This window comes from Scomber japonicus, chromosome 11 (assembly GCF_027409825.1).
Source record: "Scomber japonicus isolate fScoJap1 chromosome 11, fScoJap1.pri, whole genome shotgun sequence".
Classification (NCBI taxonomy): Eukaryota; Metazoa; Chordata; class Actinopteri; order Scombriformes; family Scombridae; genus Scomber; species Scomber japonicus.
In genome coordinates, this window is record NC_070588.1 from 14,087,844 (window position 1) to 14,106,120 (window position 18,277).

The window sequence follows — 18,277 nt, forward strand, 5'->3', positions numbered from 1 at the left end:
CGCTGTTGATCAATCTGGCTTTAAACTTCCACTTGAAGAAAAAAAAAAAGGAAAGAAAAAACTGGTTGACTGGTGACAACAAATACAAAAGGAATTCATCTCATAAAATATGCCCGGAAGCTTCCATTTTAACAGGCTGTGGACAGCGGCATCAGTCACAGGAACTCCTCTCACAGTTTCCATTTACATGAGCTAAAATGTGCTTTTTTTCCACATCTGGTTTCCAAAAGACTTTCATAAATAAAGATGGGAAATTTGTTGCAGAGGAAACACTGAAATGTTTCTAGAATATGCACAAATTTCACCAACATGAGATGTAACTGAACCAGATTTTGTTGGTTTTATGTCGTAGGCCTTCTGTCTTTATATGAATCATGAGTTTGTCAAAACCCCACCGTACTTTATTTATGTCTTATCGATAAGATGTTGAATAAAAGACAGTCAATCTTTCCTAGTCAATCAAAGTGAGATGTTTCTGAATACATGTCACTAACTTGCTGTCAGCTAACAGAAGTGATGCAGAAGTTATATTTTAATCATTCTTTGGTAAGTTTTAGAAGACACACTATTCCTCGAAGCATTATTTTATAGATTTTACTGATCCACTTGTTACATATCCCAAGACTGGTAGTGGCCTTTAGATTTCAGTTTTCAGCAATTATTTTCTAAATAAACTGTAATACAGAACAACATTTCTATATGATCTTTTATGTAAATGAGTCAAATTCAAATATAGTAAGTGATACATATTTGCAAATACTGCCCAGAAAGTTTGGGGATTTTTGTTTGGCATAATTGCATAGAAGCTGATTGTTTTTCTTTAAGCACAACTCTACTGCCTAATTTAGGCCGGATGATTGCATGGTTGGACCTAAGTAGCACTTCCCTTATTTATTTTTAGGCACAATTAAGGGACTACAGTAGTATGGATAATTTGAGATTTTGTACGAGTTAATGGTATTGATCTATCGACTTTAGATTGGGTTACAAGTTGTAGTCTGAGATCTCCTCTCCAGCTGATGGCTTCCAAAACAAAATGAAAATCTACATTTATGGCCACTGTACCCTCTTAGAAACTATAGACTTAGAGTAATATCACTGAAAAACAAATTACAAAGATGATTGCTGTTGCGGAGATTCTTTCTGGTGTTAAATTATGGCTTAAAATTATTGTCACAGCATGGCTCCATCTGTTCGCAATGTTTGTCTGGCCAGTCACCAGCTGGCTAGAAGATCTCCAATTACACCAACTATCACCATAAAATGTAAGTTTTCTTATTCAGGTTGCATATACAATGCTAGAAATGTTACTTTTCATGTGGTCCTTATCTCCAAACAGAACCTCTCTCACAGTGAACATTTTGACCTGCCATAGTGGGAAAATAATAATGACTTTAATACTAAAATAATAACTTTAATGATGGCACTGTTCCATATACAGAAGATGGCAGCATTGGTGTACCATACAGACATTTTGATTACATTTTATAAGAAAGAGTAAACTTGTCACTAAAGAGGTGAGGGCATAAGTATTGATTGCTTTTCTACACTGAGCCTAAACCACAACAGTATCCAGACCACAGTTTAAATTTGTTCTTCATCTACTTCAAGGAAAAAAATGTCTACATATTCTTATAAGGTGACACTCACTCCGCTAGTGTTATACAGCTGTGACTCTCAATTCCAATTGCGTTGAGACTGTCTTTTCCCCTGAGGTGCTGACACTGAAAGCTCCTGTTTATTGTTGATCTTGAGACAGTTGAATAATTATTCATGAAAATGTCACAAACACATCTTGGAAGTTGTTTTTCATTTTACATTTTTACACGTATTCATTCCATGTATTTCAGCACACCAAAAATTAAAAGGGTTTGAGAAAAAAATAATCATGACGTCCACGTATGGATGAAGATGGAGAGATAGTATGATATCGGCAAAAAATGAGGCAGACAGACAGGGCCAGGGCTTATCAGGGGGCTGGTCTGTGACGTGTCGTTAACAGGTCCTGGTCAAACAGTTCATTCCTCATTATCTTAATGAGATCGAGACTGCAGAACAAATAAGATGAGACATGCTCAGGTTGGAAGGCATAGATTAAGTGGTCTGTGCACAGAGTGATGGAACGAGAGGAGGAAATTGATGGTGAGGGTGGCGCAATCAAACTGGAAGAGGAGGGAGAGAAACAAAGAGATATTTAATGGGGGGAAAAAGTGTGTGTGTTTTTTTGGTCTGCATGAATATGTGTTGTGTTCATATTTAGAGCTGTAAAGTTTCTTTGTGTGGAATTTGTTGTGTTTGTTGTAATGCACAACACAGAAAAGGCAAACATAGTCATATAAAAGACCAAGCTTCCTGTGTATGAGTGAGAGTGTGTGTGTGTGTGTGTGTGTGTGTGTGTGTGTGTGTGTGTGTGTGGGTGTGTGACGGGGGGTGGGGAGATAAAATAATTGATGGATGAGCATCTGTAGAGACAGTGGTAGTATCTGTGACAGCAGATTGACCAATTATAGGCAGAAGGACCATGACTTCACACTTTCTCATGTTCACTACTTATATATCAGGTTCCATTGTTGGTCAGCTGAAAACACTCAAACTTCAAATCATCAATGTGTCACAGGCCTCTATTGCTCTATGTGCTCAATGCCACAACTTGAGTGATAGTTTTTCCCTCCTCTGACACTGGATGTTAGATTTACACTGTGCTGAGTGATTATGACATCTATGCCAACAACGGGACTGTAATAAGGTAGATTCAAAGTACTGCAGTTACCAACAGTTCTGAGTACCGGTACTTTAGTATTTTTTTTTTTTTTTTTTTTATGTTTTAACTATTAATACATTTCACCCTGAACACTGTTCACATCAACCGTACTTTGTCTTTTAGTTTGATGGGACTTGATGGGATCTGAAGCAAAAAAAGAAAAAAATATACTTTTTCTTATTTATTGGTTCAAATTAACTGGTGGCTAATATGTGGTCTGCATTGTACATTGTCCCTTGCCCTAAACATGTATCAGGTGAGAGGGGGAGAGCCAGACAGGAAGGGTGTAATGGAAAAAATGATGGAGAGAGACATTGACAGAGTTTGAGAGCCTGGGAAAGATGACTGAAGGAGAGGGAATAAATAACATGGAGCTCTCCCTTGCTGATGGACTCAGTAATGCATCATTCTCACACTCTCTCCCAGCTGCCATTAGCTGGTATGAAGGGTGGGAGGTCCCAGCAGGAAGGTGTGTGGTAGATGTGTTGGGGGTCTAGGTATGTTGTTGGGTAATGCTATGTTTTTGTGAGCCATTATTTATTTTATTTTATATTTATTTATATCAGGGACCATCTACAAAATACATTAATCTCAAAAAAGAGAAAATATGTTTTCCACCAGATTTAGCTACCAGTTTATTTCCATCTGCAGTCCCTGGGCAGGTAAAGGAAACAATAAAACTTTACCACTCATATAAACCAACTTACTATTCATACCCACGCAGACACACACTATCAGGGGCATTTTATGCCAGCACATTATACTAAAACGTGTGCGCAGCGTCTACACGATGACATCAAACTTATAAGTGTCACGTAGCCGTCGTACAGACACTGTGCATGTGTTGTTGCGCATACGTGTGCGTGACGGGTGAATAGCGCCTCAAATACGTGACATGAAGACGACACGTAACTGGCGCACGCTGTATAATGTTTGTGGAAATCAAATAGCGAGTGGTTATTCGTGCCGTGCCATGTGCGAACGCAGCGGGCACCTGTGTGCACGCTCATCTCAATGTATAAATAATTACTGTGTGCAGCAAGCGGGAGGGAAAAGTTGAAAAAGACATTGGCAAAAATGTTCATCATCAAAATCATTATGTGAAAATGTGACACAATGTAAATGTGGAACTGGATTATAAAATCATGCACATGAAAATCTCTTTCTCAGTTAGATAATTCCAGTTACAATTTTACCCCTTCAATGAATGAAGATGCAGATGACCATCCACTTTCTAATAAACACTGAACTGAAAAGTGCAATATCGGCATATATTGTAGTTTTTGTCTGTGTGTTCATAATTTGAGTTAATCGTTTCTCTTTAGGTATGTAAACACAAAAATTATGAATAACATATATATGAATTATACATTGTAGTTTAAATATTAAACATGGGTGGTTTTCTCAGGCAATGTAAAGGGCTACATGGTTGCAAAATGCAGTATATGACCCAGCTACTCAAGTTACCCGATTTTAGTTTAAATAAGTAAATATCACAACTACATTTTTTTAAACCAAGCTCTTTGAAAGCAATCCAAGGTCACAGACTTCGTGTTTTTTGTTTTCTTGGTGTCTGAGTCACATATAAATGTGCATACAAAGATATTGTGGCAACAAAAGGCAAAAAGTGTAGAATTTTGAAACAGAAAAGACTACAAAGACACAATCTACATGAATGTAAACAAGGTGTTGATAAAGCATCTATGTCCATATCAGAATATACATCAACAGAAACGGTGAAAGGAAGCCAAAAGCAGATCATGTTCAGCTAATAATAGTGGTGTACTTACAGCTTTGACACTGTTCCTCTTTGGGTCCCCAGCAACGACCATTACAGGAGCGATGGCACTTTTGACCTGCACATAATGTCAGGGAAAGAGATGATTGGCATTTCGAATGGCAACGTAATCACAAAATATGATCAGTATCCATAATAGCTGACTCTTAAAATAAGCTAGAAGTGCTGAGCTGTAGTCTGTGTGCCTTCAAGCCTGCCAACATCCAAAATTGATCCACACAGTGTAATAATGTAGCTGCTCCTTTGGCTTACTTGTAAATACACATCTTTGAATAGACATAATGTGTAATATTAACATGTGTAAAAAACAGGCTGATAATACACATGCATGTGCTTGTATGTGCATTGTGCATCTCACATTGATTTATTTGAAGTGTTGAAAATACAAGGCATTAAAATGTGTATTTCGAGCCCTTTTTGAGTCAATGAAAATGATTATAATTATAATTAGCAAACATAATGAGCACAGTCTCTAAGAAACACATGCACTCAGGTACTACACGGGACTGGTGGGTTAATTATACAAATGATGATATGATTATTAATTAATTTTAATTAAAATAACTGCTTATACCTGTGTAGTGGCAGCATAGATTTATTTGTACAACATTCACTTCAAATTAAATTTAACCAGGTTTTCAAGGTATTTTTATTATTATGCAAGAATGACAATAAAACTCGTCTTTTGGTAACAACACAGCATCTACACTAACTTGGACGTGTTGTTCTAGTCATATAAACTTAAATAACCTTGCTGCAGGTTGTTTTGAGAAAATGAGACAATACTTTTTTGTCACTCCACTCTAAATCAGCTCAGCATGAAATCCGCACACACCAAGTTGAGATAAAAGCAGTAAAGCAGCAAAGCACAGCATTATACCCTCAGAGCTCTACCCAATGCCTTTCTGGTGCCTTTTTGGAGGACTTAAATGACTGTCTGGTAATTGACTGTGGGGGAAGTGAGCCTGGATAAGTGCAGAAGTGCTGTCCTCTGTCCATCAGCCTCTCCAGATGAGAGCTATTAGCATTGAGACTGACTCTATTCCCCAACACGAGCCTCTCCATCTTCTACCACCCTCTTCTTCCTCGTCTGCACCCCTCTCCATTGCACATTTCATCTCTTTACTCCATGCCTCAACCCCTCCCTGATTCATCGCTCCTCTGTGTTTTTTTTTTCACTTAATGCCTATCCTTGTCTCTCTTTGTCTTTTTCTAATCTGTTTCTTTGTTTTTTTCTGTCTCTTCAGCCTATTTCTTTGCAAACTTCACAATGCTAAAGAGAGAGAGGTCAACAGCAATGAGTCTATGAAAAGCAGTATACAAACAAGATAATAATATAAATATCAGCCAAACCATAAGAGATGAGTGCCAAGTGTGTAGTGCCTCCACTACTCTTAACTATATCCCTGTTCTCCTCTGAGCCTGGTGCCCTGTGAAGTCAAGCCAAGGAGTTTTCATTTAGTGTCCAAGGTCTTCACTATCTCAATTTATAAATTCCCAGTGACCTAGAATAAACCTGTCCCACCCCTCTTCCTGCACCATAATCTTTTACAGCTTTCTTAAAACAATCCCTGAAGGTTAAAATGTTGAGAATGCTGCCATACCAGGACTGTTGCAGGACAAAAGACAGAAGGGGCGTATCAACAAAATCATTAGGGCATGGATTTCAAATTATTTTCTTGTTTTTGAAAAGTGACCAATAAACACAACATCCAAGGCACAAATAAGATGTAATAACAATGTAAAGCTTATGTGTCCCCAAAGAATGATGTGGAGATTACATTCCCAATAGTGGATTACGACGACCCTTGAACTTTTGGCAGAGTCCCATGAGGTCCTGCACGTGAGTAAGGGTCGATCCAGGGGACTGCAGGGAGGAGGTTGATTGAGCAGAATATCAATGCTTAGAGTTGTACATCTGCATAGAAGCTCCATGAGTGTTGAGAGAGAAATCCATGGATATATATTCAGAGAATATCTTTTTTATCTTATACCAAATCATAATTTCATATTTGTAGACAAATGAGCTTAAATAAAATTAAAAACAGCAACAACAACAGATTTAAATGCCAAACAGCTTTACCAATAAATTAATAATAAAAGGAGGGTGTGTTAAGAGCTTAAGTCAATGAATGAGCAGAACAGGGTCAGAGTAGGTTATTCCATCTTTACTTCCCTGACAACCATCTCATCATCTCCGTAACCCTTAACAGATTGTAATGTTTATTTCACCCTAATAAATCCCCTCATAACTCTAGGTATCCATTAACTTGTCTACCAGCTGGCTACAGTGAGAGCATTAATGTTATATGAGCGAACAGTCATTGTGGATTGTTCTGGTTCGCAGACTGACAGAATGGGGTCACCGGGTGATTTTGTGATGGCAATGTTTTGCTTCTCAGTGGGTTAAGATTTAAGGTCTCTTTTGGACCATTTTCCTTGCCGCAACTTACTAACCTCAGTTTTTTTTTTTACAAAATATTTCCCAGAGTGTTAAAGGTATGACTTTAGATACAGTATAATATTTAGTACTATGCTAGATTTGAAGTTGTCTCAGAATTCTAGCAACCATCACATAGCTCTATGCTTTCAAATTAGTCATCACATCTGTAATCATGAGCTATCCTCATTAGCAAGGTATACTACCACAACTATTGTACCATATCAAAGTGTTGGAGGAGAAAAAATAATTAGAGCTTGAACTGGGTGAGAGGAATGTAAGAGTGACAAGGTTGTGTCAGATGCACAACTTGACATTAAAATAATCAAGAAATATAACCACTACAACCACTAAACACTTTTAATGAAACTATTAAGTACAGTGGAAATGACAGACACTGTTGAAAAAAAGACCTTGTTTAGAAGGAAAGGAAGCAACTCATGTTAGGACCTAAAACTAAAAGAGAAAATGAGGAAAGTCAAAGAGATACACTCAACCCCCTTTATAGTTCCTGAGGTGCTCTTTAGCAAGGCTCTGAACCTTCAACTGTTGAACTGAGTTTGGTTATACTGTGCAGCATCCAAGTTTGAATGTGTGTAAATGAATGTATAGCACAAAACCAAAACCAAAGTCAAATTCTTCTTGTGCTTGCTTGGCTACTCACATGTAACACTGCTGTTGGTGGGCACCACCACAGGATGGATCCGTGGGTTTTTGACAATGTCCTGCCAATGGATGGTATCTGCATGACACAGGAACTTGTTCTGGTCCACATACACACCTCCACTCAGGATCTCTGTGGAGTAGATAGAGAGTACACACTCAATATGGATTTACATAGATTTTTGGGTACCTAATTGTGCTCCCTAAGGATACATGTAATTCAGCAATAATGTTATAAGAAGTACAACTGACTTGGATGAACACTACACATTGAGTCAAAATCATTAACATACTAATAAAATACATTGTTTAGGTACTTTTATCCTTTTCTTTCCATATGAGAGAAAGAGCAGGGTTGGGATTTAGAGCGATCAGCTAATCTGGAGACACACACACACACACATACATTTGATGATGGTTGTTGTCGTTAGGACAGCCAGGACAAAGCCATGTCATATTGCTGTTATTACAACCTCTGATCTTTTCCCATTTTGTTGTTTTTCTCATCCTTCTCTTCCCACGCTGCAAGCAAACAGAATCAATTATGCCCCACTATGATCACAACCTTAAATCCATCTGGGATTTAAGCCCCAGAAAAGCACAATAGCACCAACATGTTTATAATTTTATATTTAATCAAGGTGCTGGGACAATGGGATATGAAGGGATCTTATATGGGATAATATGTATCGCCTTGTTGAACCAGACGTGGACCAAGAGTTGATTTCTTTCGGCCACATACACATACACAACACACACACACACACACAGTCTGTTGAATGATTTGAATGGTGGTTTTGGTTATTGTTGTGCAGGAGTTTAGAGAAAGCCTAATCCTGACTTTTGTGTGAGAGAGAAAGAGTAGTCAAGACAGAGAGACAAAAAAGACGAGAGAAAGCCACAGAGGGATGGATGGAAGGAAATATAGACAAAGTGAAGCCCAGTAGCAGATTTGCATTATTTACAGAGCTTGTGTGTTCTCTATCTTCCTACAAACAGATTACTGACACAGGGCTGAAACCGATGAGACACATAATCATACACACGGCACCCTGGCAGCACCATACAGAAACAGCCAAATACAATATCGGCCCACAAAGGCCCGATTAAATGATACTTCTTGGATAATAGGTGGTAGGTATTACCTGCAAACCTCTCCCCCTCCCCCAACCCCCGAGTTCTCCCTCTCTCTATCTTTCTGCATTTGTGGTGGGAGTTAGGGAGAGAAATTAATCCTGCCTCTCACCACAGGAGCAATATCGCTCGGCTAGGAGGAGACCACGTCTCAAATTCAAATTGTTTGCACAATGGGATGCTGCTGGCAAACTGGGGCAATGGACAAACCAGCAGACAAAGCAATGACAAAAACACCAGCAGGACATCTCAACTCTGGATAAGCAAGATACATTCATATCCTCTGGGCATTCACCTTCATCCTGGCTGGTCGGATTGTAATTGCTGCCAAAATATATCAAATTCAGGTGTAAACATATTCAAGACACATTTTGCCTGAATTACGATTAAATGTAAATGTCATCTCAAGTCAATATGCAATTCCAGTGGGCTTTTAGAGTCCTTGAGAATGTATATTGTTTCTTCATTATAGTTTGAATTAATGAATGTCCTTAATTAATATGTAAATACAGTACATTCACACAAGCTGTCTGTCTCTGTCTGATTTATCTTCAACACTTGACATCTTGAGGAAATGGTGACATACAGCAGCAATCAGAAAAAAAGGAAAATAAGAAAATATTTTAACATATAACCACAATATCTTGTCTTGACAATGACTAAAAAATGAAGACACATTCAATTTTGAACACATTTTTTTCTTAACCTTCAGTGACTTGTGAGGTCTAATTCCATTAAACATACCTTGAACATCATTGTGTAGCTTGGGATTGTTTTTCTGTACAAGACTTACTTTGGTAGACATGCAACCTAGACTTTTCTCTATATTACTCAATATTTGAATATTCCCAAATGAGCGTGGACAACTTAAACAACATAAACCTAGATGTCAGGGATCCCTTAGCAAAGTTGTCCATCTTTAACTGCTCAAATAAACGTTTTGTCCCAAAGTTAAGTTTAACTTAATAAGTAACAACTTAGCAGAAACTAATTGTCAGGATTCTTGTGTGTGGTAAACGAGTGAAGGCAAAGTGTTTCTGACTAGCTGGAAGTGAGGAGCCACTCTCAAACAAAAAGAAGAAAAAGAAAAAAGAAAAAAACACACACATTGTTTAACACTGCCAAAACAAGTGACCATCAACACCACCCAGAGGGCTTCACTGTTTGCTAATGCTGTTACACACACATGTTGCACTTGAATATGTACTGTACACATAACACACTCATTTAAAGTGTGACATGACTAACTTTAACACACTAGTTACAGTACAGTGTAATTGGCTGGCACTTTGCCCAAGACCCAAGTCCCAGCATTTCCCATGGCCTCTGTCACAAGATATGAATAATTAACAAACATGTATTAAAGAATACCTACAATAACACAAAACACTCATACAGGCCTTGCTTTCATTACATGTAAATGCTTGGCTTGCACATTTTGTGGTAGTGCAGTCGGTGGCCAGGGGGAGATCAATAGTTAAATTCTGTTGTTGATTGTTTAGCGGATAGAGAAACTGTCTTAATTAGTTCGCTCACGTAGCTACGGCTCGTGTTTACAAACTACCCCCTCCCCTCTCTCCTTGTCCCGAGAGGAACTCCAAGCGTCTCTGAATGAGTGTATGGCTTCAAAAGGCACAGCAATCAACAATATCAGACCGCATGGCCGTTGGAGGAAAACAATATGAAATTCAGGGAGGCAGAACAAATGTATGCAGGCAATTATTTTGATGGTAAGTGCTTGTTGTTATTTTTTTTTTCTTTATTGCAGTGTGGGGATGAGTTTGATTAAGACTGGGAGGCAAATAGAAAACCAATGATCAGAAAAAAAGCCATATTAATGAGTTTGTGAGAGTGAATTAATAAGCATTGTGTGGACTGTTTAATGAAGAAATATGTAGGACAACAGAAACACAATAATAAACGGTTGATTTGCTCCAGTGTTGGAAGACTGCATTATTGAATAGCCACAATAGAGTTTATTCTTCTGTATACTAAAGTAGATCCATGTGCTCAACTACTACAATCAGTACATACCATGCTCAATATGAACTTTAGTCTCTTTACATATTGTTTGCCACAGACAGGTAGACAGACATGAGGAAAAGCAGATGAACTTGATAGATAAGTAAGAGCAAACACAGTTAGCTAGATGACAGTAAAAAAAGACAGAAAGGCAACAAGAGATTTAGAAAAAACACTCCAACAGTTATATAGCAGATAGACAGGTATTCAATCAGGACAACAGAGCAGTTTCTTTTTCTTCCAGCATTGGGACTGGGGATTTTACCCTGGGTCTCCACTGTGCTGTCTCATTGACTCTGAGAGCTTCAACTTGGTTTCGGCTCAGTGCTGCTATCAGCTCAGTGGAGCAGAGGGTGAGAAACTCTGCGGGAAGATGAGGATGCATTCTGGGTCAAAGAGGCTAAATGCTGGGACGCAGATCCTGCTGTATACCCCACAAGCAATGTGAGGCTGGAGTTGTTGCTAGGCTGCGATCAACAGAGAGACTGGCAGAAATGCCAAAATAAGACACTCTGTGGACATGAATAGTCAACACACAGAAAAAAGCATGCTCAAAAACACATTCATGCACACACACTTACACACATGGCCCAGGGTTAGTACTAATGAGTCATTACTATACTCAACATGAGCATCAATTAAATTACCAGTATGCTTTATCAGTGGGCTTGCAACCAGAAGGTCACTAATTTGACTCCTTAAAAGAGCTGGGTACATGTGGGCGGGGGATGTCAGCTCTACTCTGCTATCTCTCTGCAAATGCTATTATGAATCGCTTGAGTACAACACTTCATCAGTGAGTGTTTTAGTGGCAAACAACAATAAACTGTGTGGCATCTCTGGGGTAAAGTTAAGAAGAAACTACACCTAGCAAAGTGTTGGTGGAAAAGCATAGATATATCACATTTCTTGATACTGTGCAGTTCGTCTGAATTCCAAATAAGGTTGTTATGTTGTGCTATGTTGCTTGTTCATTGCAGCATCCCTAAATGTTGATCCAGCAACTAAAATAAGAACCAAATAATATATCCATTAACCTTCCGTCTGTTTTGACTGTTCCTTCCTCCCTCCTTTCCTTCCTTCTTCTTCCCTTCCTTCCTTCTGTCTGTCCTCCCTTTCTTCCTCCCTTCCTCTTTTCCTTCCTCCCTCCCTCCTTCTTTGTTTCCTCCCTCCCTCCTCCCTCCCTTCCTTCTTTCCCCCGTCCTTCCTTCTTCCCTCCATCCTTTCCCTTATTCATCCCTTCCTTCTTTCCTTTCCTTCCTTCCCTCCTTTTCTTCCTCCCTCCCTCCTTTACTTCCTTCTTCCTCCCTTCCATCCTTCCTTCCTCCCTCCCTCCTTCCTTAGTTTCATAAATTGTATGGTTTTGCTGATTGTAAATGTCCTGTATCAGCCAGCAAGGCATGAATATGTTTTATGAAAACAATCTGATTCATTTCAAGTTATGGTACCATGTTTTTGTTCACATGAAGTACAAACATTATAGGAATGGTGAGGGGATCTAAATCTTATATATAAAACAGCAGGATCCTCTCTACCTTTATTACTGTTTTTGTTGGACCCTCCCATTGATCATACATGTTGGTTAAGTTTCTTCCAGAAGGATGTTCCAAAGAGCCAGGCAGAGTTAAAAATCTAAAAACATTCAAACTCATTATCATTGGTAATATTCAGCTTTGTGCAACATGTGCTCTCACTCTATGGTACCAGTAAGCTCTCTTACGTGCAGCTGCGTTAGCGCTTACACACGGTGACATTAAGGCACAGCTGTAGATGTGAAGCTGCTGAGTAGCTTAAGCCCTGCTGGATTCTAAATAAAAAACAAAAAACAAAATGAATTTGCAACGCCACGGCCTCTGTATGACATCAGTCTGACTGGGTGTCATGACTAAACTAGTTCCATCAGGTTTTATAACCAGGGATGTTGAATACTCATAGATGACTTTTCTCTTTGCAAGTGTGTCAAACAGTGCACTGTTAAATAAATATCACCGCTGGTAAGTCCACTGTCAGCTGAGAGAGGATGAAAGCTGTGTGTGGTAAATACTTTCTTGCTAAAAGTACAAGCAAGTTCTGATTTTGCTTTTAGAGAAAAGGTGATGTGTAGGTAAACATTAAGTGCATTAGGCAACTGTGGGGTTTCTGCTAAATAAAGTAAAGGCAGGAAATGCTGTAGTGAAAAAAACAACATATTCCATTGAAAGATAACATTCATTCACTAATAACTACAATGGTCCTATGATTTGATTTTGATTTTTTTTTTATATTGATGCTTGCACTAAAACAAATTCACTCCAGGATGCAAACTGGACATGAACCATTTCATATGCATAACAGTGGAATGAATGAAAAATCACTTGATGAAGAGCCACTGCAAAAGCCTTAGCCTCTGGATGCATCACCAGCACTGCAACGGAGAGAGAGAGAGAGAGAGAGAGAGAGAGAGAGAGAGAGAGAGAGAGAGAGAGAGAGAAAAAAAAAAGAAGCCCCCCCAAGCTCCAACTAATAACAGCACTGAAAAACAACCAACAATAAGCCTTAAGAGATGACATATCTTGTGCACACTTTTCTGACACTGCTTATGTTGTCGCACAGTGTCATGTCAATCACCTTGCTCTGAGTTGCTCAGTTGGCGACAGGAGATGTCAGGACAGCAAAGCTCTGCCTTTGCTCAACAAATAGGTGATATCCCCTCCCATCCATCATCTGCTGCTACTGCACAACTCCATCCTCACCCCCCCCCCCCAGCCCCCTCTGTTCTCAAGGAAATGCTTGCAGACCCTGAATGTAAAGTGTATATGTGTATGTGTGTCTATGTCTAAACATGCATGTGAGGGAAAGACAATAAAGAAGCTTGAGTGATTTCACGAGTGCCTTGTCTTGTGCATGTGTGTGTATAGACATGGAAGAGAAAGAGAGAGAGAACATCAGTGTGTCTGTGTATACGGCTTTAGTTGAAGTAAAAGATTGTGTTTGCAAATCTATACAATAAACAGTACTTTTAATCAACAAATGTTTAACCCTCTGAAAATGCCATACTAGTCAGCTAATGAACGCTAGCCCCGCTAGCCAGCTAATAGACGTTAGCCCCGCCCCCAGTCCGCTGACATAATCGGTTCTTGCTTTAGACCAGCAAAGAGGTGGTGCTTGCTCTGGCTCCCGTTCTGAGGCTCAAGGCTGGAGCTTTGGCGGTGGAAAAGCAAAGAACCGGTGCTTAGTCAGGCTCTGGCTCCGAACCAGCACCAGCTCCAGCTCGGTGGAAAAGGGGTATTATTGGTGTCATTAGGAGCCATGGTATCTCTTTCCAAATGCTGATGACAAACAACTTTATGTGGCTGTGTCATTTGATGACAGATTACCAGTTGATGCTCTTGTTAAATTAATTCATGATATTACTGCCTGGATGTAATGCAACCTTTTAAAGCTGAACTACAATACAATTAAAACACTTTATATTTTCTAGGACATACCTGTAGGCAACAGGCAATACATCTTGGTGTCATCTCAGACTCAGACACCTTAGAATACAAAGAGACAGGTGCACACTTCAAGGCTTTACTGTTTAAATGCACTTCTATTTGGCTTACCGATCCAATTAACATGAATCTAATTACCTATCCAATTCAGTATCATTTCACAAATGAATTCCTTAATTCAGTCTCTGTATGTGAGGTGTGTTTCCACGTGTATCAAAAACTTCATCATCTCTCTCATCTCATATAAGGTCAAAGGATGGAGCATCTCCCACAGGAACGGCATGCAATTTTAACACAGTCCCCAAGCAAAATGGCGGTACCCATTCGAATGTAATTGCACTTTTATGTGTTTAACTATTGACCTGAAAAGAACAACTACATTAATTCGACTACATCAAAGTGCTTTACGAGAGGTTCACCAGAGAGATGGCAGCACTGGGATTTGACTGCCTCTGAACACACTGTGGTCAGAGGCAGCAGCGTGGGCAGTGTCTCTGTATGTGTGTGTGTGTGTGTGTGTGTGTGTGTGTGTGTGTGTGTGTGTGTGTGTGTGTGTGTGTGTGTGTGTGTGTGTGTGTGTGTGTGTGTGTGTGTGTGTGTCATTGTTGGTAAAAGACAGAGAAAAACTAGCAAAGGTTTAAAGAGAGAGATGTATTATAGGACCAAAACAAATAGATGGCACCATGTTGGGAGATTAAAGAAAAACTGAAATGGAAGAAAAAGGATGACACTGAAGATTGAGCCGAGAGAAACATTAAGCTGTAGATCAGTGTTTTCCTCATGAGTAAATGTGTACTGTATGGTATGTGTATGCCTATTCCTGAGTGCATATGTGGAGGGATCTTACACATTAAATGCACGTTTAATTTTCATATGATGACTGACATTCACGGCTGAGAAGCCGCAGCAGCACACAGCATTACATGCATAGCATCACGTGCACATTGGATATATTTGGGGGTAATGGATAGCTTCCACTTCACTGCAAAAAACTGAATTTGAATCTGTTAGTCTCACCAAGGTTTGACCTTGATATAAAGTGTTACCTTATTACTTCATTCAAGCTAAGAGTTGTATCTTTCTTCACCTGGCAGTTGACTGTTTGGGTGGAAAACAAGTTGTGGAGTCCCATATAAAGGCAGCTGAAAATAAGTGGCATTGAGGATAAATAAAAGACAGTGGTGGAGAAGACATAAATCATCTTGAGAAGGGGTAAGGGCAGGATGAAACAGTAACAATAAATGACAAAGGAGAGGAAGGAGATGAGAGAAGTGTCTTAGAGAGAACAAAAGGAGAAAAATAACTGCCTGGATGCACATCAGTGGTTGTGCAAAAAATTATATTTAGTAAACCATACATTTGACACTGGAGTACAAAAAACGATTGAGGTACTGGTTTAAATGGAACAATTTGCAAGGTGAGATTATCTGATAATCCACATAAAAACTCACTTATCTCTCAATATAACAAATATGCAGCATTTATTTCAACCTCAAGACAGGACAATTTTAGTCAATGATAATATAACTTGATCAAAATGTATTGAATTTGTCATTACAAAATCCTTTTGAAATATTATTTTATATTTTTTAAATATAAAAAACATAAAAACATTGTACTAGTCTTGTAATATCCTCTTTACCCTTTGTGTCACTCTGAAGGAGAATGTTGTTGAGATCTTTGCTGAGGCATAGTAGATGGCATGGGGGCGTCGGGCATGGCCCCCATCCCCCAAACATACGCCTCTCCTCCACCAAGATAATTGCATTCACAGGCTGCTGATTAAATTTGGCCCATCCCTCACGCAATTGTTTCCTATGAGTCTTTATGAAAAATGGCTGAGATTTGGGGATTATGGAATTAAATCCGAGCAAAGGCAAAGCATCTGCTTAAAGATGACAAGAGGAAAAAATTAAATCATGACAGAATGGTTATGGGGGGTGTGGGGTTGCATCTTTGCTTGTTTTCAACTTAAACTGTGATAAAGCCCTGGTAATCTGAGCTTTATGGGAAGGGTGGAGGAGGAGGAGGCATATTACAATACCTTGAGATTAGATAAATCTACTGTATAAGCAAGAAAGAAAAACAAAACAAATAAAGAACAACATAAAAGATGATCAGGTGGACAAACAAGTGAGTGATTAAAAAAGAGTAAAAGGACCTTCAATTGCTCCTGCTGAGGGCCACTTAGCTTATCAAAGCTGATGTGTGATCAGCCTGCCAGCTGAATTAAAATGAGCCACACTCCCTGGAATGGACAAAACAAAACAGGGTCTGAGAAAGGGAGAGAAGGAGAGGGAAAGACGGGCAAACTGAGGGGAGAAAGAGTGCTTCTTACCACAAGCATACCAAGTGTGTTGGTATTACCACAGAGGAAGCTGGCTACAGTCAGTGCATGGTTTGCTAAGACAACAACACGCCATTAGGCCTTGTTTTTCCAGGCCTGCTGAGAGACATTAACACACTACAGGCCACGGCTCCCACTTTGTTCACACACTCTTACGTGGCATGTGTCAGCCAAGGTGGAAAAATCCACCCACAAGACTGTACAGAAACAAAAGTGAAACTAGGAAGCAAACAGAGAGTGTGCATAGTCTTTTTGTTTGGTAGCTTTGGTCATGGATTGGATGACATTAGAAGGTCTGTGCGGAGGTTACACGAGGGGAGATAATAGGTCCGATACACTTCTGCAAACTATTGAATTGCTTTGGATTTTGTAACAATTTGACAAATTTATCATCCACCTTTTTACCCATAACATAAAACCTAAATGCTGAAAAGGGACAGGCTGGGTAAAGCCAGAGAAGGCCTTCTACTGTAGGCTCTAGGGTAGAGGGTTCTGATGTTTTCAAACTTCCCACATTAACCTTGTTTTCATCATGTAAAAAGATGTTTTAGATTTTAGAAATGCTTAGCCATTCTGCAAAATGAAACTCAAACACTCAGGAGAAATAATAAGCAAAAAACATTTTTGAGTGGTAGATGAAATTTTAAAAAGAAAAAGAAAAGTGCAGCAGAATAGATAACCTTCTCTCAAGTGATTGCCACTGATTTGTAGCTTATATTGTCTAACCTCTGGCTCTCCTTTTCTCTTGAATCCAAATAATATAATATTTGTCCAAAAGACCATATAAATGTACTTGTGTTTCCATCAGCTTCACTGTAGGTAAGGTAAGGTAAAGTTGTCTGAGATATCAGCCATCATTACAAACTGTATCAATTGTGTAAGCAAACAACATTTTCAAATGTGTGAGAGAAAACCCTACATATGAGCAGGAACTGTGTAAGAACATGGCTATGGATGAAGTGCTTTCAGACCACATCCATGACCAGACATCAAAAAAAGGAACACCTTGTAAATATGTTGAAAATTGGCACAGAGCTTTAGAAAAATAGTGTCAATGGAGGCTAGATCGTTTTAGCACTGTAACAAATAAATGCACCATGGAGAGGTGCCAGGGAACACTTTCTGAAAAAAAAAAAAATGGTGAAGTCATGCTTGGTGTTGCATATAGTAACACCCACTATATCTCTGTGGAGACCTGAGATGAACAGAAAAGTCCTTTTCATGTTCCATTACCCACCACTGCTTCCATCAATAGCTGCTCCACTTACCCAAGGCTTCGGCCTAAGAGGCAAAAAATAAGCATATTAATTATTAAGCTGCCAGGGGAGAAAGGGGAGGTATCGTAGGGTTGGAGGGTAATATGTGTGTGCATGTGTGTGTTGGAAGTGAAGCAGGGTTATTAAATTAGTTTTGGGAACACTGCTTCTTTCAAACTCATGGAAAGCATGCCTCAGTGATGAGTATATAAATGGGTGGTTACAACTGGGAATCTTTTTTTTTATGACCAGGCTGTTTAATGTATATCTTGTCTGGAACTCATATCTATGTTGTGTATATATCCGTCAGTGCAAGAATAACATGGCCTTGCATTTAACTTTTTAAACAAGGCAGATTTGCTGTGTCTATCGTTTATCAGTGA

At 39.1% G+C, this 18,277-nt stretch overlaps 1 protein-coding gene across 1 annotated transcript in view; it reads right to left on the bottom strand.

Annotated features, from left to right (window-relative positions):
• The window catches only part of LOC128367544 (receptor tyrosine-protein kinase erbB-4-like), a 319,149-nt gene that overhangs the window by 107,560 nt on the left and 193,312 nt on the right, over window positions 1-18,277 (bottom strand). Inside the window, exons 4-5 of the mRNA XM_053328130.1 lie at window positions 7,664-7,795; window positions 4,552-4,617 (exon numbers count right to left, since the gene is read on the bottom strand). Coding sequence (XP_053184105.1) covers window positions 4,552-4,617; window positions 7,664-7,795 — 198 coding nt within the window. The remainder of the gene's footprint in view (window positions 1-4,551; window positions 4,618-7,663; window positions 7,796-18,277) is intronic.